The 22,677-nt window shown below is 46.5% G+C and overlaps 1 protein-coding gene across 1 annotated transcript; it reads left to right on the top strand.

The window, feature by feature from the left end:
• The first annotated feature begins 16,867 nt into the window (after positions 1–16,867).
• Positions 16,868–19,973, top strand: RTP3 (receptor transporter protein 3). The gene is made up of 2 exons (XM_017521693.2): positions 16,868–17,130; positions 19,391–19,973. Exons 1-2 carry the CDS (start codon positions 16,976–16,978, stop codon positions 19,932–19,934), a joined length of 699 nt encoding a protein of 232 aa, XP_017377182.1. The 5' UTR covers positions 16,868–16,975; the 3' UTR covers positions 19,935–19,973.
• The last annotated feature ends 2,704 nt before the right edge of the window (positions 19,974–22,677 follow it).

The raw sequence follows: 22,677 nt of genomic DNA, 5'->3' as shown, positions 1-22,677 counted from the left end.
TTGTTTTGACACGGAGTCTTGCTCTGTCACACAGGCTGGAGTGCAGTGGCGCAATCTCGGCTCACTGCAACATCTGCCCCCCAGGCTCAAGTGATTCTCCTGCCTCAGCCTCCCGAGTATCTGGGACTACAGGTTCGTGCCACCACGTCTGGCTAATTTTGTGTATTTTTAAGTAAAGACAGGGTTTCACCGTGTTAGCCAGGATGGTCTCCATCTCCTGACCTCGTGATCCACTCACCTAGGCCTCCCAAAGTGCTAGGATTACATGCGTGAGCCACCATACCCAGCCATTTAGTCTTTTTTTTTAAACAGAGATGGAGGTCTTGCTGTGTTAGCCTGGGTAGCCCCAAACTCCTGGCCTCAAGCAATCCTCCTGCCTCTGCCTCTCACAGTGCTGGGATTATAGACATGAGCCACTAGGCCCTGGCCAAAAGTTTCTTTTTAAAAGCCCCCAGCAGGAAGGCATACAAATGACTCTGGCTTCATGACTAACCTTGGCACTCCCCAGAGGCGCTGTCCTTGTTTGGGATGTACCAGAGATGCCCTTGGGAGGCCCCCTGAAGGCTGCAGAGCAAAGCTTTCTTGAAATAGGACCTCCTCCCTCAAATGTCAACCCTTGTCAATGGCTGAAGAGGGAAGGGAGGGGTGGGAGAATGGAAGAGGATGGAAATTTGTAAGTGGACAATAGTCATGATTACCCAAGTCACAGTGGGGCCTGGGCTCTGGAGAATAAAGGGTTAAAAGTAGGAAGAAAAGAAAGAACAACGTTGTTTGGCAGACTTTGAGGAACACCTTCTAAACACTCAGCCCCGATAAGGTGCAGCTCTGAACACTGCTTGATCCTCAGCCAACCCTGTGAGGTAGGTCCTGTGACCGTCATGCTTGCCTCACAGATCAGGAGGCTGAGGCTGGGAGCAAGATAAAACTCAGGTTCCCTCCAGGCAGCCTCAGGCCTTAGGGACTGTGCTCTCCTCATCACACCCCTACCCTTGCTCCCCTAGAAAACTGCATGTCCCTGCTGGGAAGGCAGTGCCAAGAAGGGCCTGGAATGTTCTGCCGGTATCTGCCCTCCTCCCACACTGGAACTCAGCCCTTATGATCTGGAGGCCCCAGTGTATTGTTGTCAGTCAAAATTAGCTAAGCTTGATGAAGCAAGAACATCAAAGGTGCCCAGAGGAGGAATAAGAAAACAGATGAAAAATCAAGTCAAACATTCCCAGCGGGTGCTGACACCCGAAGGTGCACAGCCTGTCTCACCCCATGCCTTGCCACCACCTCAGGGCAGAGAGGTCAATTCTTTCACATCCTTGGGGTCTGCTGGGGGAAGAAAGGAGGATGTATGGGCCTGGTCCTGGGGTGACGCCTCCTCCCGGGCCAGCCCCACTGCTTCTAGACACTCTCTGGGGTCTGGCTGCTCTCAGGGCACAGCCAGCTCATCTGGCTCTGGGAGCACCTGCCAGGGCCAGCGGGAGTGAGCCTTCTTCCGTTCCTTCTGCTCATTAAATTCTGGATCAAGTCAGGCCACAACCCAGGGCCCCAGCTGGAGTTCCAGGGACCCGGGAAGCCAGTAGCAGAAAGCCCAGGGTGCAGCCTGCCCAGCCCGAGGCAGGTGGCCGGCAGGTGACGAAAAGGGCTGCTGCAGGCCCTCACGCTTTGTTCTCCTCAGTGCCCAGTGTGCTCGCTCGGACCAGCTATGAAGGCCACCAACACCGTCCACTGGGTTGACGGTGAGGGGGAGCTCCCTGCCAGACAGACAGCCAGGATGGGTGGGAATGCAGATACTTCTGGCACTCCCAGAGGGAGAGAAGGCAGGGGGCTCTGCTGACGGGAAGTTTTCCAGAACTTCCTGGACCCTCAGAGGAGCTCCCCACCTTCCCTCCCTCTGGGAGTACCGGCAGCTCCTGCATGGGAAAGAGAAAGCCCTGTAGGGCAGGGGTCCACCCACAGTTCTGTGACAGCTGCTGGTGGCAAATGAGGACCATCTGCTTGCTTAGTGCAGTCACAGGAATGCTAAGCTCACAGGCTAAGGCTGGGGGCAGGGGCAGAGGGCCCACCATGGCTCCTAGGGAGAGTTGCAGGCTCTCCTCTGAGGAAGAGACTGCAGGAGGTGCCCCAGCCCCAGGAGGCCCTCAACCCTCACCCTTGCCTGTGCCCAGCCCTTCACTCTTAAAGCACTCATTCACATTGCTTAGCTTCTTTGCTTCCCGTAGATGTGGACATTCAGACCTGTAATGTCATCGTCCTCAAAGCCTTGGGGTCAGGGTTCATTGCCATTGTGGCGTTTTGTGGTACATTCAATGTTGCTACCATTTTCTGGTTTTGGAGACCAAGGCCCAGACAGGTCTGAAGGAAATCATGTATACAGTGGTCCATTTCCAAGACAAAGTGCCTTGAATAGGCTTAGGTCAGCAAACTACAGAAGAAACAGGATATACTATGTCCCTGCATGGATAGACAACGCCTGCTTGTCGGCCTCCTGCTTCCTCCTCCTTCCGCCACCCTAAGTTGCCCTCACCCAAATCAGAAAAGTCTGGTCTAAGATAAAAGTTTACTAGTCTGCAAAATAGCTTGCTTTGTCTGTTCTTACCAGCCTGCCCAGCTACTTAGGCCATAAGTCAAATATTTAAAATGCCCTTAAGCTAGCTAGGATTGCAATGCATTGTGGGCTGCAACAAAATGCAGCAAGATACGCCTCCCCCCCCCCCAAAAAAAACCTAAAGCCCCTGCCTAACAATTAATAGGCAACATCCAGGAAGATTGCAACCCCATAGTACTCAGCCTATGGGGAACTGGGAGAGGGACCTGAGCACTAGGGGATAGTTGAAACTTTGCTGGGTGTGCTTGCGCCAGACACCCAATCTTGCAAGACCATCATTTAAAGTCTCACTTTCACTATTCTCGGGATCTCTGAGTCCATTCTTTAGGTTCGAATGGGTGAGTGTGTTTCTCAGAGGTCTATCGTCCATCCATGAAGATGAGGTGGGCTCCAGCCTGCATTAGGGAACTCATATCTTCCCAGAGAAGGGAACTAAGGTGGTAGAATGAATTTTAGCTGGGAAGACTTTGGTAAGATGGACACCAGAATTGCCACTCTCCACAGAGAGGGGTAAAGAAAGCTGTAGGGCCCAGAGAAGTCCAGCTTAGCCCCGTAGGTGGTCCAACGTGCCCTGTAGAGGTGCAAGGTTGGCCTCCTCGCTATCCAGCCCCTGTACCTCAACATGCACAATGCATCTGTTGACCACAAAGACATTTCTTCATCATGACCTGGCAGGACCCGGAGGAGACTATTTACCTCATTTTACAAGTAAGAAAACTGGGGCTCACAAAGGAAGACTTGCCTGCCCAATACACCCATGTTTTAAAACAAACTTTTCATTTTGGTAAAGCTTTATAGTAAAGTTACAAAGATCCTTCAGAGGCTCCCCATCCACCTGTCATCCAGTTTCCCCCACTGTTACCATCTTACATTACTGTGGTACATTCGTCAAAGCTAAGAAGCTGACATTGCTACATTACTATTAACCAAACACCAGACCTTGTTTGGAGTCCATCAACTTTTCTATTAATGTCATCTTTTCTGTTCCAGGAACCCATCCAGGACACCACATTTCATTTAGTTGTCACGTGTCCCCAGCCTTCTCTGGTCTGTGACAGTTTTTGAGTTTCTCCTTAATTTTAATGATCTCAACAGTTTTGAGGTGTACTGGTCAGGCGTTCTGTGGAATGTCCCCCAGTCTAAGTCTGTCACATGTTTTTCTCTCTATTAGACTGGAATTACAGGTTCTGGGGAAGCATATCTCAGAGGAGGGGCCCCTTTCTTATCACATCCTATTAGAGGGTACATTACATCCATGCTGGTGACACTCACCTTCATCACTGCGGTAAAGGTGGTATCTACCAGGTCTCTCCACTAGTTACTATTTTTCCCTTTCCATACTCTGTTCTTTGGAAATGAGTCTAGCCTACCCAGAAAAAGGGTGATAGAGGCTGAACTAAGCCTCATCCCCTGGAGGGAGGACTGTCTAACGTGCTATTTGAAATTCTCTGTTAAAAATAGATTTGTCTTTGTACTCTATTTATTCAATCATTTATATCAGAATAGCCTCACATATATTTATTTAACACTTTGGGTTATAATACAATACAATACCATGTTCGTTATCTTCTTGTTCACATCGTTCCAGCTTTGGCCATTGGGAGCTCCTTCAGGCTGGTTCCTGTGTCCCTGTGACGTGTTCCTATCCTTTTTGAGTACTTCCTTTCTTTCTGGTACTACAAGATGCTCCAGACTCTTGTATTGCATCAGTCATTTCTCCAAGAAGCCTTTGCTCCTTTTATTGAAGAATGATATTTAGAAACCCAAGAGGTGAGCACTGGAGTGTCACTGCCTATAGGCCCTCTCAGCAGACTGAGCCAGGTGATATACGCATACATACCATATCATTATAGTTGCACATATTCACATTGCTTCTGTATCTATCCATCTGTGTATATATTGAGCTTTGTACTGTCTCCAACTCTAATCCAGTCTCCAGGATTCATTCCCGCCTTCCTTTCTTGTTAATCTGTAACTTTCCTCTCCCACAGTGTGAACAACCTGGCCCACCTTTTATCACCCATTTACTTACTTGCTCATCCCCAGCACAGCTGTGAAGCCATTTCAGAATCCTGAACCTGTACCCTTATGTAAAATAAATTTATCAATTAGAGTACATTGTTCATAGTGCCTTTCATTTTTAGCCTAATAATTTCCAGGCAAAGCATCATCTTCCAAAGTTTTTTAGGCCAGTCCCTTCTCTTCCCCAGTCCCCATTAGTATGGTTATATCCTGAATTTGTAATAAAGTTTGTATGCTTTATGTATGCATTGCCTTCCAGCTCCGACTGCACCCTTCAATATATTGTATGCACTGACGTGGAGTTCTGCAAATCTCTCTCCTTCAGTGAGCTGGGCAAGCTCTCTCGGTAGAGGACACTGAAGGGACGTTGCAGGAGGAAGGGGCGATCCTGCCATTTCCAGTGAGGGCCTCAGGAGGGCGGTGTGGGTGTGAGGACTGCGGTCCATGGCACCAGCAGCCTGGGTGTGGTGACGACCTTTTCTGCAGCCCTGTCAACACAGACCGCGGAGTCCCTGAGCAGCCTGTGTGCTCTGCAGGCCTGCTGTCCATGCTGGCACCCAGACTTCCTCTCCAAGCTCCCCCTTGCCCTGTGGCCCCGACGGTTCCATGCTGAGTGCGGCACGTCCTGTAAGCCTCCAGTGGCTCAGGTGTTCAGAAGGCTCCTGTCCCCATTGTATGCCTATGCCACTGTTTCCCCATTGCCTGCTCTTTTGTCAGCTTACAGACAGTGGCCTGCTGTCTGCCCAGCAAATCCGGGCCAGCGCCAGCCTGACCACACTGGTGAGAGTTCTCTGCTATCAGTGTGTTGACTGCACCTCTAAGAAGTCTGAACCCTCCCAAGCTTGTACTTCCTGGGGTGCACTCCCTCAGCAGGAGGATACAATGCAGTTTCTTCATTAACTGCTCTCCTGACTTAGAAACACTCCCTCTGGGAAAGAAGGCCAGCTTTGGCCCCAGAGGAATGTGCCATAATTTAAAGAGCAGCTCAATTACTGCAGCACCTTGAGGACCAAGGTGAGTGGGATGGGAAATACAGGCTCCGGTCGGTGCCCTGTGCCGCTGGGCTGGTGGCAGGAGCAGCGGGGATGGCTAGTGTCCCACTCTCAAACCGCAGCCTTAAATGTTCACCTGGAGCTTGGCCTGGGAGCCACTGACCATCAGTCCCTGCCTGGGTAACTCCGCGTGGCCTTCCTGTGGGACAGTGGAAAGTGTGTCTCCGTGTCCCTGGACCAGGTGAGCTCCTCTGAGGCAGCCTCTCGGGAACAGGCTGGCCACAGCTTCAACAGTAAGAGGGCAGGGATCACAAGAAAACCAGGCTTAAAGGAACCCAAAGTTATAACTCACTTTCTCTCCTTCGAGTCCAGTGTGTTCTCTGTTCCCTGTGCTGACCATGGCATCCTTTGCTCAGTGATACTCTTTGAAGCACTCACTCTTTCAAGCCTGAACAGGAAATACTGCCATAGCCAGGGTAGCTCGCAGCCCCATCTCAGCCACAGGCCCTCTCATCCACACTCCTTTATGTTTGTAAATTTCCTTATGTTCTTAACTACAAGTGCATGACTTCCTAAGCAATGGCATTGTGGTTTTATTCCTCATGTAAGAGGTATTTTGCTGTGTAGAAGCTCCAGCAGCTTGAATTCTTTACTCAATGCCATGGTTGTGAGATAAGCCCCTGTTGATATACATAGCTCTAGTTTAGGGAATGGCAAACCTCCTTCTGTAAAGAGCCAGTTAATAAATATTTTAGATTTTGTGGACCAAGAGGCAAATCAAAGATATTATGTAGGTACTTATCTAGGTATAAGAAGGAAAACAAATTTCCCATAAAACTTTGTTGACAAAATTCAAAATGTAATATTATTATAATAATAATCAAATCAATTTTTTTAAAATACAGATTTAGAAGAATGAAATTCTTTGGGGAGAATAACCTCAAAGTGACTATTTCTTGTCTGCTGCAAATATCCATCTTTATAAGTCATTCTTAGTTCTTGAGCCACACAAAAACCGGCGATGGACCAGATTTGGTTGTGGGCCATGTTTACCAACCCCTACTCTAGTTCATTCATTTTCACTGCCACATAGAATTCCACTTGATGACTCTAACAAAAGTTTTATCTGTTCACTGGGAGGGGAGGGAGAGGGTGTTCCAGTTATTTCCATTTTTAAATTGTATTTCTACAAATATTCTAATACGTATCAGTGTACTATATGTGCAAATGTTTATCTGGATAGTATACATACAAGTAGAATTGCTGAATAGGGCATGTGTATCTTTAATGCCAAACTGTTGCCCAAAGTGGCTATACTAATTTCTAAGAGTGGCAGCTACGTTTGTCCCTGTTGCTTCACATGCTTATATACACTTGGTATTTGAGATGTTTCAGATTTTACAAATCTGGCTGGTGTACAATGCCACCTCATTTTGACTTTAATTTTCATTTCTGGATTACAAATGAGGTTAAACACCTTTTCAAGTACTCACTGACCTTTCATATTTTTTCTTCTGTGAATTGCCTATTCATACCCTTCTCCCATTTTTCCATTGGGTTGTTTATACTTTTCTGATTGATTTGTAAATGTTCCCTATATGTTCTATTAACCCCTTTTGGGTTTAAATGTGTTGGAAATACCTTCTCTCATTTTATGGCTTCTTTTTTCAAAAAGTATAGATCTTTTTTTGTGTGCCTTACGTATGTACATCAAAAAGTTTTTAAATTTTGCTTTTCTTTAGTGTGGTTAATTACAATATAGTTCCTAATGTTAAAACATTCTTGCATTTCTTACAAAAATTTAACTTAATGAAGAGATATATTAAAATATAGTGCTAGATTCACTTTGCTAATTTGTTTTATTTCGTTGTTTAATAATTTAATATAATAGGTGGTATTGGCCTGTAATCCATCTTCCTGATTGCTTTTAGAATCAAGATTATACTAACCTAGTAACATGAGTTACCAAATGTGACTTTCTTTTCTATCACATGTGGGGAAAATTGTATAAGATTAGAATTATCTGTTTCTTGAATATTTTACAGAATAACCCAGAACACAATCTGATCCATGCAACCTAGTCCCAGTTTTTGTGGCTTTCTTTAGTAATTATAGGACTATTCAGATGTTAGGTTGTCTTTGATAAGTCCTACAACTTTGGGAACTAGGCTTTTTCTCTAAGCTTTTGAATTCGTTATTATAAAGATCTCCAAAACAGAAAAACAAGACACATATATTTGTCACCCATGTGACTGATAATCAGTATGAAAAATGTATTTTTGATTTTCTAACAAACCAAAAAGAAAAGATAACTCCATTTTTAAAATGAAGGAAAGACTTTATCAAGTACTTTAGAAAAGAGAATTAACAAAAGATCAATCAACATTATGAAAAGATGTTCAACCTCAACAGTAATCAACGAATACATAAATTTAAAGCATACTGAAACATCTCTATATACCCTCCAAAAAGGCTGAATTTAAGAAGAATAACAATATCAAGTGTTGGTGAGGATGTGGGGCAGCTGAAATGTTCATACACTGCTGGAGGAAATGTAAATCAGTACTACCACTCTAAAAAACTGGCATATCTACTGACCAACACACTTAAGCATATGCATAACTTCATTATTCATAATAGGCAAAAAGCAATCCACATGCTTGCTAATAGTAGTATTGATAAATATATCATAATATTCATTCAGTGGAATGCACAGGAATGAGAATAAATAAATTATAGCTACATGGAACAACACGGATGAATCTCGCAAATATACTGTTGAGTTAAAGCAGCAAGATTCAAAATAATACATGTAGTTTGAATCTATGCAGCACTTTAAAATGACAAAGGTAAACTGTATTGTTTGCAGTTGCATACACAAGTGGTAATTATTACAACAAAGAAGACCGGCTTACTTCTAGAAAAGAAGGTGATGGCAATATCTACGTCTTCAGCTTGATGGTATTTCTACAAGTATTTGCTTTATAATTACTCATTATGCTGAGCTTATATATTTTATCTGCTATCCTGTCTGTATGTTGCATTTTACAAAAACAAAAAAGATATGAAAGGAAAGAGGATATATACTCACACCTAAATAGTTTTTTAAAATATGGTCTAAATAGAAGAAATATTTTAGTTATATTTAGGGCCATAAGAAAAACTGCAGGTCCAAAAATACCTAAAGGAGGATGAATAAAATGTATCAGGCAGTAAACTGGAATGACTTGACGGAAGCCAGTAACAGGGGAAGTGGGGGGCATCATGGTGGAACTTTGAACCACCCCCAGCTCTTGATTTTTCTGACTGAACACTATAAAATACTCTTCATTGTCTGCACAGTGTTTTATTTTTCTTCAACCAGCAAGGATATGATTAAATCTTCTTTGTTTAGCCCTGTTTAACTGTTCACATTCTCATTTTAAAAATCTACTGTTTAAATATGTTGCATTGTTTTGTGGAAAACTGATCTTTAAAATGTTTGTTCTACTTTGAGACAATGTTAAAACAATTTACTGGGCAGGCACCAATTCCAACAAGAATTGGTGGGAATAATGTTGAGGAGGTGTTTTAATCCTCAGCTTTACTCAGCCAAGTCTTTCATCAGGGAGACTGGGGTCCCCTAGGGGAGGGCTCAGCCAACCCAAGCCAACCCAAGGGTACTCTCTCCACTCCAGACCACCTTGTCGCTGACTTCTCCCCTTCTCTTTTCCATGGGGCTTGAAGTATATTTTGTGGGGTAAGAAGATATAAACCCTAAAACTTGAATAATTTGAAATATTATTTGTGAGGGTCCTGTTATGTTGCTTCTGGATATAAATTCATCAACGCACAGATCAGATGAAGGGGACCTGACTCTTCTAACCCGTCTACTTTGGTCCCGGAATAAGGGAATTCAGAGGGCACACCAGGGAATTGGGGCTAACGCGGCTCAGAGGCCCCCTCGTCCTGCCTGCCCACCTGCTCTGTGCTCTGTCTTCAGCCCCCATGCGTTCTCATGGGATTTGTGTCCCATGACCTCAGGGGCCGGCTACCCTGGGCTGGACTCTTGCTGTTGAGCGGCAGTTTTCCGGGAATCCGGTGGGAAGTCAGGAGCTTCTGGTTATGGCCCTGTGCTTGGATAGTCAGATTTAGTAAAAGAAAACAAAATCCAGGCCTCCCAGTTAAATTTGAATTTCAAATAGGCAATGAACAAATGTTTAGTATAAGATACTAATTTTAGTGTAAGAGGCTTGGTTTTTGTTGTTTGCCTGACATTCAAGTTTTAAAGTTTAAAGTTCAAAGTCAAATAAAGCTGTTTGATCTGGCAGCCCCACCCTAACCCCTGCTGGCGGTGGGAGAGCCAGACCAGAGTGACTCCAGGCAACGTTGGAGGTCACCCTGGTCAGCAGGCTCTTCCAACACTCCTTTGAAGGCGCTTCAGGTTTCCTGCCACAGGTTTGGGAGGAGGCTGTGTAGACCAAAACCGCGTAATAAAAATAATAATGTATGCCCTTTTTGGTGCCACTGACAACAGAATTATGAAAAAAAAATTGAAACACACAAGTGACAAAAAAGTTCCAGAAGACAGAAGAACTGGGAGCAGTGAGGGCCACTGTCCACTTGGGAAGTTTTCCATTTCCGTGGCCAGAGCGGCCCCAGGAGCTCTGAGAGTCAGGAGCCTCTGCAACCTGGGAGCACACCTGGGCAACTGGTCTAGGGTCGGTAGATGCCACTGCCTGAGCTGCCCCAACTGCTGGGCAAGGAGGGGTTTCCTGTGGCCATTCACAGGCTTCCCACGTCAAGTGGTCTCATATTGATTCCGGATTGTTCATTTACATATGCCCTGGCACAGGCTGTGAATTTTATCTCAGGGGAGTGGTATATTTCAGCCCATGAACAGGTCATCAGAAATGAGAACTTTTACAACATGGAGGGCAAGTCATCTCATTGGGTAGCAGTTAAAAATTCTCAGTTGAATCATAAAACCAGTGGTTCAAAGGAAACTTTTAAAAGTCCCAGCCCTGGAAAATTCTGTTCTTAGGAATCATGTCTTAGCTTCAAGAAGGAACTAAACTGGCTTGTAAAAGTTTTGATTTTGAAATCAGACCCTGTCACTCACCTACACAAAGCACTTCAGTGATTTCCCATTACATTTGGAGTAAAATCCTAAGGCCCCGAAGTCCTCAGCTGCTTCTCCAACCTCATCTGTTCCTTTCCCCTTCACTTGATTCTGGCTACACGGATTTCCCTGTTCCTTCTGGAACACGCCATGGCTGCTTCACCCTCAGGGCTTTCGTACTGGCTGTCCCCTGTGATCTGAATATGTCTCTTCCACGTCTGTGCTTGGCCCCTTCTTTTCACTTAAATCAGGTCTTGGCTCAAATGTCATCCCGTGTTGAGGCCTCCCCAGCTGCCCACTCACGATAGCCATCCCTACAGCCCACACTATCACCCTCTCCAGTCCTGCACTCTGCTGTGCCTCTCCACCCCATTTATCCCTGGCTGACATGACATTGCACGTTTGCTGGTTTGTTGGATCACTGCCTGAAAAACATGTAAGCTCTGTGAGGATAGCATATTTGTTTTATTCTCCTCCACATCCCTGGCTCCAGAACACAGAAACAGAGACTCACAGTTCATGGAGAACTGAAAGAACCTCCTCGTATCTGTTGGCAGCTTTCCCTCAATCACATCCTACACAAATGGTTGACTCTCACATCTTGTGATGTCACAGATAACCTTTCACAGGATTGATGCAGAGACTGCAGACCTGCTGTTGTTCAGGGAGAGACCACAAAGCACTCACTGCAGGGAAGTGATGATAAGTGGCCACCCCAGAACTGACCAGACCACCTTTGGCACCGGACTTGGAAAGCACTGAGTTGAGGAGGGAGTAGACTCACTTTGCTGGAATATATCCACCATTGCCCAGATTCTGGGCAACTCTGGAATAAGAGGAAATGGCAGTCTGAAATGGCTAGATTTCTAATTCCTGGTGGATTCTATTCGCTCTGGCCAAAATGAGGGAGTGAACCTGAGGCCTTCTGGCACATCCTGATCACCAGTTTAGGGGCCTCATTGGTTAAAGAGTGAAGCTGTGACTTTTGACCTGAGGGGCACAGATGTGGGGAGGATGGCAGAGGACCTGGGGATCCTGCAGGGTCTAGTACTGCTAGTTAACTACGTTAGTAGCTACTTCCTGAACGAAACCGAGCAATAGCAGTTATGTAATGTCACCAACCCAGCTGTCCCAGTAGAAAGACAGACGGAGGGCTATAACTAGGGGAACAACAGGGGATGTGGCTGATCTTGCTGTTTCCAGTAGTTATGTTCTATAATGCTGCCATGATCACTGGACTAGTGAATACTGAGCCTTTGCTCCTAGGGGAAATATAGGGTTAGGTTCCTGCAAACCCCTGGTCACAACAGTTTGGTTAATACACGACCTTACATTGTTTCCACTTAAAGACACATTAATCAGTACAAATTGCTGATGCATTAACATGGAACTCACAGCCAACAGCACTATACCCCAGGCCTGAATGAAACTTCTCTCACATACCTATTTTCCTTGTCGGGCACATCACAACCTTCTTGCTCTTAGGAAAACTAAACAGCACTTCAGCATTGTGCTTCAGGGCCATTTTAAGCAGCAAAGACACCAAACAAACAAACAAAAAAAAGCACAAAAATGTGAAAAATGTGTCAAAACAGACCAGGAAAAGGATGCTTGTTTACAGTATGAGAACTGGAACAAGCAGGCAGGGACACCCTATTTTGCCTTAGCTGGGAAGAGGGGCACTGATGACTCCAATTTCCCCTGCTCTGCAGGCTTGCAAATGACCATAAAAGCACCATAAGTATTGATTTGGGGGTTCCAAATAGATTGTAATACATAGGCAAATTCACAAATACAGACTCCATGAATAATGGGGCTGACCCGTGCATTCTCAAATGGTTTTAAACTGTGAAGAACCTTGTTTAGTTAACACATGGGGTCCACCTGTGGAGTTCTCACCACAAGGCTCATGTGAGAACTAAGCTTGGAGTTCTAGGGTTCCTCCCAGCTAACCAGGATTGTTCATGTTCAGAGGACAGGGTCTCAGACTATTCACTCCTTGCACCAAGTGTTCTCCCGGTAACTAAACTGAAGCTGAGATTTTTCTTAGTAAAACTGTACAAAGGACTGACTTTATGAAACTTCTGTTGAAAGATGGATATAAAGGGGCACAACACCTGGCTAGATAGAAAGTCGTGATTTTGGGCCAGGTGCAGTGGCTCACGCCTGTAATCCCAGCACTTTGGGAGGCTAAGGCGGGTGGATCACCTGAGGTCAGGAGTTCAAAACCAGCCTGACCAAGATGGTGAAACCCCGTGTCTACTAAAACGACAAAAATCAGCTGGGTATGGTGGTAGGTACCTGCTACTCAGGAGGCTGAGGCAGGGAGAATTGCTTGAACCCAGGAGGCAGAAGTTACAGTGAGCTGAGATGACACCATTGCACTCTAGCCTGGGCAACAGAGCAAGACTCCATCTCAAAAAAAAAAAAAAAAAAAAAAGTTGTGATTTTCAATATTCTAGATGATCACAAAAATCAGTTCCTTTTAAGGGGATGTCTAATTTTTAAAGACACTGAATTGAAGTCTATAGAGACAACACAGCTGAAGCTTAAATATCCATTTTGTTGCCTCAAATATATTTTTGTTTCATGGAAAATGACCTTCCTTGACTGAAAACATCGGGCAGGGCTGCTGCAGTATGTGGGACCTCTCCACTGCTCCTGTCTTGGGAAGGGGAAGGAGTTTCGGGGGTCAGTTTAGGGTCTTGGCCTGAAGCCTCATTTTTGTTGCTGTTGTTGTTGTTATGATAACAGATATCAGCACACCAGTGTTAGTTGAAAGAAGGAAATGTTGATTAATATCCACTTACATTACAGCAAGGTTTTAAAAAAAACACTTAATTAGAAATATTCACATTAACTCATGCTCTTAAAATGGACTTTCTTCAGCCTGGCCAATATAGTGAAACCCCATCTTTACTAAAAAGTACAAAAATTAGCCGGGCGTGGTGGCATGCACCTGTAGTCCCAGCTACTCGGGAAACTGAGGCAGGAGAATCACTGGAATCTGGGAGGTGGAGGTTGCAGTGAACCAAGATCTCGCCACTGTACTCCAGCCTGGGTGACAGAGTGAGACTCCGTGTCAAATAAAAAAAAAAAAAAAAAAAAAGGAAACTGACCTGGTTCAAAAAAGAAATTGAACTAGGTTCACACCAAAGCCCCGATAAGTGCTGGCTGCCATTTCTGCTGGAAGGGCTATGCCGCACCTGGCAGGTATGGAGGAGAGCAGCCTGGTGGGGCTCTCCCTGCTGCAGGGGAGCTATCAGGGTCTGCACACACCACAGGGCAGGAACCAGAGCAGAGAGTGGCTAGCAGGCCTGAGGAGCTCCCAGATTCCGTCTGTTCTATTGATTACCCACCCCCAGAATGGGGGCTTTAAAAGTAGTTTCTGACATACAAACACCTGCGCACACAAATAAATTGTCTGACTAATGACAGTTACTGTCCTTGACACTCTGGACATTGATGGCATGTCTCTTGGAGCTCCTGGAGACCCAGGCTTTCTGCCCAAGAGCTCACTTCCTCTCACCCTGCTAGACTCAGTGCTTGGTGATCCTGACATGAACACTTAAAGGGAGAAACAGAGGCAGCAGTTCAAGATGTTTCCCCCAGAGGGTGCAGAAATTCCTCCATTCATTCAAAATTATCTAACTGTGTGCCCTTGGCACAATATCATGCCTGGCATCACTGCTAGTGCACAGTATCTGCAGGGAAAAGGAAGGGGGTGTCCAAGTGGTGAGCGTGGAGCATGACCTGAGCTGGAAAAATACTTATATTATCCCTGAGCAAACAAAGATTTGACTTAAGGCCACCTGGAAGTCAGCAAGGAAGTGGAGGAGACCCATGCCCCTCCCATCTCACCCCACCTGCCCTGGGGTACAAAGCCCCAACTTTCAGAGATGGGCTTCTCCCAGTAGCACACAAGGGCCCAGCCCAGTGTTCAGAAAGAGTGGCAGTGAGTGTCCAAGCTACACACTGACCTTGTTCCAAGGAGAATGGCCTCTGGGCTGGAAGGCTGAGATGAATGTGTGGAGGGTCATGCCAAAGCCATCCCCTGGAGGGAGGGAAAGGAGCACCGAGCCTGCCTTGCCCTTGCCAGGTAAGACGTCGTGATGCAGGCTTGTATTTGTGTTGATAAATATCAGTTGGTGCCTGTTGGCACGATGCCTTTTGAAATCTAAGAAGGAGCCTTTCTCTAGGATGGAGTTATTTATGTCAAGGATGCTGTAGATGCAGGGGAAAAAAAGAAAACTCTGTACAATATTTTTAAAGAAGTCTATCTTGAGCCAATGTACATGACCATGGCCTGGGGAACAGTCTCAAGAGGACCTGAGAAAGTGCACCTGAAAAGGTGGGGTTACTCTCTAAGTGGGGGATTTATGTGTCACAGCTGGGTTTTAGGGATTCTTTAATTAGCAGTGGGTTGAATGACTTAAGCGTTGTGTACAGACAAAGTCAGCAAAAGGAATGCTTAAGTTAAGGAGGTCAGCTCTCTGGCATGCGACGCTATACCGAGTCAGATTGGAAAACAGCCCCATTAGAGCAGGTTAATGAAACCCCCTTTAATGAGATACTACAGTTTGTAGGGTACAGCGTTTACCATGCATGGCCTTAGGTCGTGTTTATAATTTGGTTGTCTTATTTCGACAAGCAGTCTATTTTGTCAGTCTTATGATGTCTGTTTTAACCTCAGTGCTGGTCGCTTGTCCCTAAATTCCAAAGGGAGGAGGAATGATAAGGTGTGTTCAACCTCCCCCCCTGTCAGAGCTGGGTCTTTAGTTTTTCAAGTTTCTCAGGAGTCGCCTTGGGCAAAAGCAGGTCCATTAGTTGGTTCAGGGGCTTAGGATCTTATTTTTAGTTCGCAGTTTAAAATCAATACAGCATAACGACTATTTACATATCATTTACATCATATTAAGTATTATAAGTAATGTAGAGATCAATTAAAGTATACAGAAGGATGTGCAAGTGCTGTGCCATTTTACATAAGGGGCCTGAGCATCTGAGGATTTTGGTATCTGCAGGGGGCCCTGGAACCAGTCCCCCAGGAACAGAGGGACAGCCCTAATGCTGAGAAACTAAACTGGCTTGGAAAGAGGGGAGACCCAGGACTTGAGCCTGCCAAGGAGCTGAACCCAAGAGCAAGAGCTGCAGGAAGCTGGGCTGGAAAGGAGGAAGGGGTGGCTTTGTTTCCAACTGCCCCAGAAGAACCCCTCTCCCCGTGCATCCCCAGCTTACTTTCCTTTTTCCTCCCTGCCCTGCTCCCTTCCTTCCTCTGCTCCTCTTGAGAGGTGGCCAGGGACACAGGTCAGTGTCTGGCTCAGAGGAATACACCTGCAGTTTGTGGACAGGTCTTGGGGTGCGGATACCCAGAGTCTTGTGTACCTTCCTGGGGTGTTGCCCACTCCAGTGCCCACTCCCTAATCCTCCCTCTTCTTCTTCCTCAATCCTTTCCTGCAGGTAGTGGAGGATGAGGAATCCCCTCAGAAAGAAGGGCAGTGACTCTGGGTTTGCCTAGGGCTAGGGCTAATGGCCTCTCACCGACCTGTGCCCTTGTACCTGTTGCCCAGGCAAACACTGATTACATCAGCTTTGATTTCTCATGGGTGGGCAGCCTTGGGTGTCTGCCAGAATGAAAAGAGCCTGGAGCAAGGACATGGGAATCTGAATCCCGGTGAGGTCCCAGGACCACTGCATCCTTCTTCCCTGTGTCTCTCCTGCCCAGCATGAGCACAGCAGCCTGATGGAGAAGGATTTTGCAATGTTAAAAAGAACATTGGAAAGAACGACTGCAGCCTCTCTCCACCATTTACAGGGGTGCTAGAAGCGAAAACATGCGTTCCCGGCTGTAGGCAGGTAGACAGCAAAGCCAGACTCAAATTCACCCCTCCTGATTTGGAGTTCAGAGCTCTTCTGTGGCAACATGTTGATGGATAAAATCACGAGTTCTGTGTCTTTCACAAGGAGCAAACCCTGGTCTAACTCATTCTTCTCAATCCCCTCCAATTCACCACCCGCAGCCTAATTTCTCTGTAAGCAGGCATCAAGCCAAGGCACCTGTGGAACCTAGTGCCATCCTCTGAACTTGGAGCCAACTGGCCTTTGTCCCTGGGGCAGAGACGTGGTCCATGGGCCCAATCCAGGTCCTCAAAGGGTGAGCAGGTCTGAGCCCTCATCCTCTGAAGTGAGAAATCTCATCTCCCACTACAGACCTGCCAGGGCCCAGGAGAGTTCGACCCACCCAGGCACACCACAGCAGCAGAAATGGCTTGGGACACAGGAGTATGGAAGCAGATGTTTCAGGAGTTAATGCGGGAGGTGAAGCCATGGCACAGATGGGCCCTGACGCCAGACAGAGGCCTTCTTCCCGACGTCCTGAAGCCAGGGTGGATGCAATACCAGCAGTGGACCTCCGCCAGGTGAGGGGGAATGCAATGGCATGCATTCCAGAAAATCCTTCCTCATTTCTTACTAGGTTTACCTGTTATTTTCTTGTTCCATTCCATGCTTGCAAGTGGAAGACTGTGGGAAGTAAGATGCCCGTCATCCAAGAAGTTTTAACTTCATTAAAGAGTATTTTTTACAGCCTGGCGTGGTGGCTCACGCCTGTAATCCAAGCACTTTGGAGGCCAAGGCGGGCAGATCACCTGAGGTCGGGAGTTCAAGACCAGCCTGACCAACATGGTGAAACCCCGTCTTTAAAAAAAAAAAAAAGACTTTTTTCACTATTACAATGAACCACCAAATATGAGCCGGCCTGAACACTATTGAGAGCTAATGCCTGGATACAGAGAAACCAGTCTGTGGGGGTGGGGACAGGGAGTAGCCAGGAAAGGCGGGGAGGAAGGGCAGCTGTCGCACCCACGGGGCAGTGCATGTACCCCCTGCCAAGGGAGACTCCTGGACCCATCATGGATCCACTAGGAGGAGTGACTCACAGCATGGAGGAGACCCCGTGGGGGAGGCTGGAGGAGCAGGAGGCCTGGGCAACAGGCAGCAATCCTGTCCCTCTCAACTCTGAGCTGAGAGAATATTTTTAAAATAGGAGTCAGAAATCATCCAAAGTCTCATCCTTTCTTTTCCATGTGGGAATGGGGAGCCCTAAGGCTTGGGAGGGTGAGGGGGGTGACTACCCACAGTGCACAGAGGGTGAAGGCAGGGGACTCTGTCCCACCTGCTGCCCCCTCCCGGGGAAAGTCTACACAGAGGGAGCAGAGCTCTCCTGCTGGCCTACAGCTTTCCCAGGCCAGGAGCTGCCACGGGGACCGTTGCACCGAAGTCTCCGTCCATTTATCTGTGGGAAGTTGGAACTCCGAGCCAGCACAGAAGCAGAGCACTGAGACCCAGGGGATGGCAGTGGACTTCTGCTCAGCCGGGCCCAGGCCCCTCTGCACTGCTGACTGTGGGTGGCTGCCACCAACGTGCTCTCGCAGTGGTCACAGCTTCTTGGCCTCTCCCTCTCATTTCAACCTCGCATTCACCCTGTGAGCTGCTGCTAGAGTCAAGGAGCAAACCCTGGCCTAACTCATTCTTCTCAATCCCCTCCAATTCACCACCCGCAGCCTAATTTCTCTGTAACCAGGCATCAAGCCAAGGCTAAGCTCAGCTACAGTGACACATAAAACTGGTAATATCACTGATTTAACCTTACATGTGGCTTCCAAGGTCACCAAGGCAGAGGAAGAGAGAGCTGGAATGTCTTACCAGAGCTTCTGTGAGCATATCTGGAAGGAACGTTTATCAGTGCTGGCGTCATCTCATTGGCCAACTGGTCCCAAGGCCACAACCTCACTGCAAAGGGGCTGGGAAGTGGGAGGGAGTGCATGGATAATTTGGTGAGGACTAAATGTCCTCGCCACACTTTGCAGCCCTCTGCCTCTCCCAAAATTCCTCCCCTGGGTGCCGCCATGTGCTTCCTGCCTTCTCACTCTACCTCCTAACGTGTATCTCTCCAGATACCTTAGCTCAGAAAGTTGCCCTCCTCCCTGCTGAGACAAGATGTCATTCCCTTGTACCCTGTCTGAAGCCGGTGGCATTCAAAATATGAAGTTTTCCAGGCTACCTCGAGCAAAGGACCTGGGTTGGAGGGGGAGTACATGAAGAGAGAGTCGGACACTGTGATCTCCCTGCAACACTGCAGACCGGGAACCCAGGGTGGCCAAGGGAAAGGCAAAGCCTTTTCTCTAGGAACACCCTGGTCCCTTCAGGCTCCCATGAGTCTATAACTTGATCAACACCCACTTGCATGCATTTGTGGATTTCAGGGTTCTGAACTGAATTGGCTGCTGTTGCACTTGCGGCCTCTGTCCTATTTGAAGAAGCTTTGCTTTGTAATCAGGAGACCAGAGTCCTAGCCATGCCTTTTATACCCACTGGGTCTCTGGACAGGAGGAGTTTTCAGAGTGTGCCTCACCCCCAAGATGAGCATGTTGGACTTAGGCAATGCCCAAGGTCCCTCCCAGCTCTGCCAGCTTCTGGTTCACTGCTTTCATAGCAGACACTGTCGGACATGCAGCACATGGATGGCACGATGGAGACAGGAATGAGGTCTTAGTAATTTCTTCCACCACTGAGCCACAGCCCCAGTCAGGTCACGTCTCCATGCGGTTGGTAGGTCCTTTCTTTCTCTGGCGGCACCCCATGATGTGGCCAGGCTGAGGCTCTCTTCTGTCTCCACAGGTTCCAGTGTTCCTCCTGCTCTCGCAATTGGAACTCTAGCCAAGTTCTGGTCCTTTTCCACATGCACTGGAGTGAGGAGAAGTCCAGGGGCCAGGTGAAGATGAGGGTGTTTACCCAGAGCTGTAAGAAGTGCCCCCAACCTCTGTTTGAGGCCCCTGAGTTCACGCAAGAGAACACCTCAAGGGTCCTGAAAAACCTTGTCTTCCAAATTCTGAAGAAATGCTATAGAGAAAGATTTCAGTTGATAGAGGAGGTTCCTGTGATCAAGGACATCTCTCTGGAAGGGTCCCATGATAGAGACCACTGTGAGGCATGTCTGCAGGGTTTCTGTGCTCGGCCCTTACAGATTATGAACCTCCCCCAATCTTGGACCCCAAGAGTATACTCCATTTACAACGTGGAGGAGGGAGTTGAGCCCTGGCCCTCAAGAGAGAATGGCTGTTCCAAGGCATGCCAGAGCCACACCTGTAGGAGCTTAAGCATTTCCTGCTGTTGTGTCATTCTCATTGTTATCGTGATCATTGTTGTAAAAACTACTTTATGAGCCTTGGAAACATGACACCAAGTGGAAAAAAAATCAGATGCAAAATTCACATGTTGTATGATTTCATTTTTGTGAAATGTCCAGAATAGGTAAATTTATTAGACGAATTGCTAGCAGGACCTGGGGAAAGCGGGAGACAGGAAGCAACTATTTAATCCTCAGAGGGTTCCTTTTGCAGGGGATAGTGTTGTGATGCAGATGTTTTGGGCTGAGACGGAGGTGTGGTTGCACCACACTGCCAATGCAGTAAATGTCATTGAACTGTTCGCTTTCAATGATTAATTCTGTGATGTGACTTTCACATCAATATTTTTTTAAAAAAGACCTTTACAATTGTGTCCACTCTCAAGAGAACTGAGTCTGAAGTGTCTGTGGTTCATAAACCATTTGGAAATCTTGTGAAGCCCTGTGGGCCCCCTCAACAGGGAATTTTGCACAGATACTCTGAGGTCAGACTGCAAAGGCTTTTACAGTCAAAAGCATTGGGGTGAAAACCTGGGTTCTCCAACACTGGTCTCCATGGAGGGAGGTGTGCAGGCCACTGAGGGATGAGGGTAGGATGTGCCACCAGGTCTTTCTTTTTAAAGATAATGTAATTAGTGTAAATTGTTGGTTAACAGGGAACTCACAGCCAATAGCACCATAACCCACGCCTGAAGGAAGTTTCCCTGACACACATATTCTCCCCATAAGGAACATCATGGCCTTCTCACTCTTAGGAACACCAGAAAGCACTCTACACTATGCTCAAAGGCCATTTGAAACCGCACAATCACCAGCAGAAGCACAAAAACGAGAAACACATGGCAAAATAGATCAGGAGAAGCACACTTGTTTACAGCACAAGAGCTGGAACAGGCAGGGAACACACAGGTCCTGCCCTGGCTCAGTTGGGAACACAGGTGCTAGTGACTCCAATTTCCCCTGCTCTGCACATGTCTGAACGACCACAAACATACCGTGAGAACTGGTTCAGCAGGTAAGGGTTACTAATAGATTTCAGCAGGTAGGCAAAATCACAAATAGACTCCACGAATAATGGAGCTGACCTGTGCATTCTCAAATGGCTTTGAACTGTGAATGACTGTTTCACTAACACATGCGGTCCACATGTGGAGCTCTCACCTACAAGACTCACATGAGGGCTGCCTGCTTGGAGCTCTAGGATTCCTACCAGCTAACCAGGATTTTTCACATTCAGAAGACAGGGTCTCAGAAACTATTTGCTCCCTAGACCACATCCTCCCAGTGACTGAACTGAAGCTGAGATTTTTCTTAGTAAAATTGAACAAAGGATTGCCTTTCTGAAACTTCCATTGAAAGATGGATGTGAGGGGGCACAGTACTTGGCTAGATAGAATGTTCTGATTTTAAATATTCCAGATGACCATAAAAATCAATCACTTCTAAGAAGATGCCTAATTTCTAAAGAAGTTTGAAGCCTCTAGAGACAATACAGCTGAAGTCTTAAACAAACATTTTGTTCCCTCAGATGTTTTTGTCTAGTAGAAGATGACCTTCCTCAACTGAAAAAACCAGGCAGGAGCTGCTTCTCTGAGACCTCTCCACCATTCATGTCTTGGGAGGGAAAGGATTTGAGGTCGGTTTGGGGTCTTGGGCCAAAATCTCGTTTTTGTTGTTGTTGTTTTGACAATATATATATCAGTATTTCTTTTTTTGTATTATTCTATTTTGAGACGAAGTCTTGCGCTGTCACCCAGGCTGGAGTATAGTAGCAGGATCTCGATTCACTGCAGCCTCCGTCTCCCAGGTTCAAACAATTCTCCTGCCTCAGCCTCCTGAGCAGCTGGGATTACAGGTGCGTGCCACCATGCCCAACTAATTTTTGTATTTTTAGTAGAGACAGGGTTTCACCATGTTGGCCAGGATGATCTTGATCTCCTGACCTCGTGATCCGCCTGCCTCAGCCCCACAAAGTGCTGGGATTATGGTGAACCACCGTGCCCAGCCTAAAATATACTATTTCTTATTGCATGTTTTTATAATGTATGCAAATATATTAGAATAATGGTATGCATAAGTCCTCAGAGGATGCATGAATAACAAATATACACACATTTGAAGTGCATCCTCAATTTTTTTTAAACTTGTGCAGTCAAAAACATTGGGACCGACATTGTGGGCTGGATGATCACAAAAATAATTAAAAAGAAACACTGAGGACTCCCACCCTAAAGGAGCAAATGGGGAGGTCTGTGGACAGATTCTTACCGGGTGTATTCGTCCATTCTCACACTGCTATGAAGAAACACCCAAGACTGAATAATTTATAAAGAAAAGAGGTTTGATTGACTTACAGTTCTGCATGGCTGGAGAAGCCTCAGGAAACTTACAGTCATGGTGGAAGGCACCTCTTCACAGGGTGGCAGAAGAGAGAATGAGTCCCAAGCAAAGGGGGAAAAGCTCCTTATAAAACTATCAGATCTCGTGAGAACTTACTATCCCAAGAACAGCGTGAAGGTAACCGCCCCTATAATTCAATTACCTCCCACTAGGTTTCTCCCATGACACGTGTAGATTATGAGAACCACAATTCAAGATGAGATTTAGGTGGGCACACAGTCAAGGCTTATATCACCAAGACTCTGAAACCAAAGCAGTCTTTTGAACACATTCTGTCCTGATTAATGAAATTAATTTTTAAGACTCCTTCTCGCAACTTTTCAAATCTAGAAATGCGAATTCTTCCATTTATGCAATGGAAATTAGTGTAATAGTCACA

The sequence above is a fragment of the Cebus imitator genome, unplaced genomic scaffold (genome assembly GCF_001604975.1).
Source record: "Cebus imitator isolate Cc_AM_T3 unplaced genomic scaffold, Cebus_imitator-1.0 Scaffold0, whole genome shotgun sequence".
Lineage (NCBI taxonomy): Eukaryota > Metazoa > Chordata > Mammalia > Primates > Cebidae > Cebus > Cebus imitator.
Note: the sequence above shows the minus strand (reverse complement) of the source record. Positions and strands in the feature narration are given on the sequence as shown.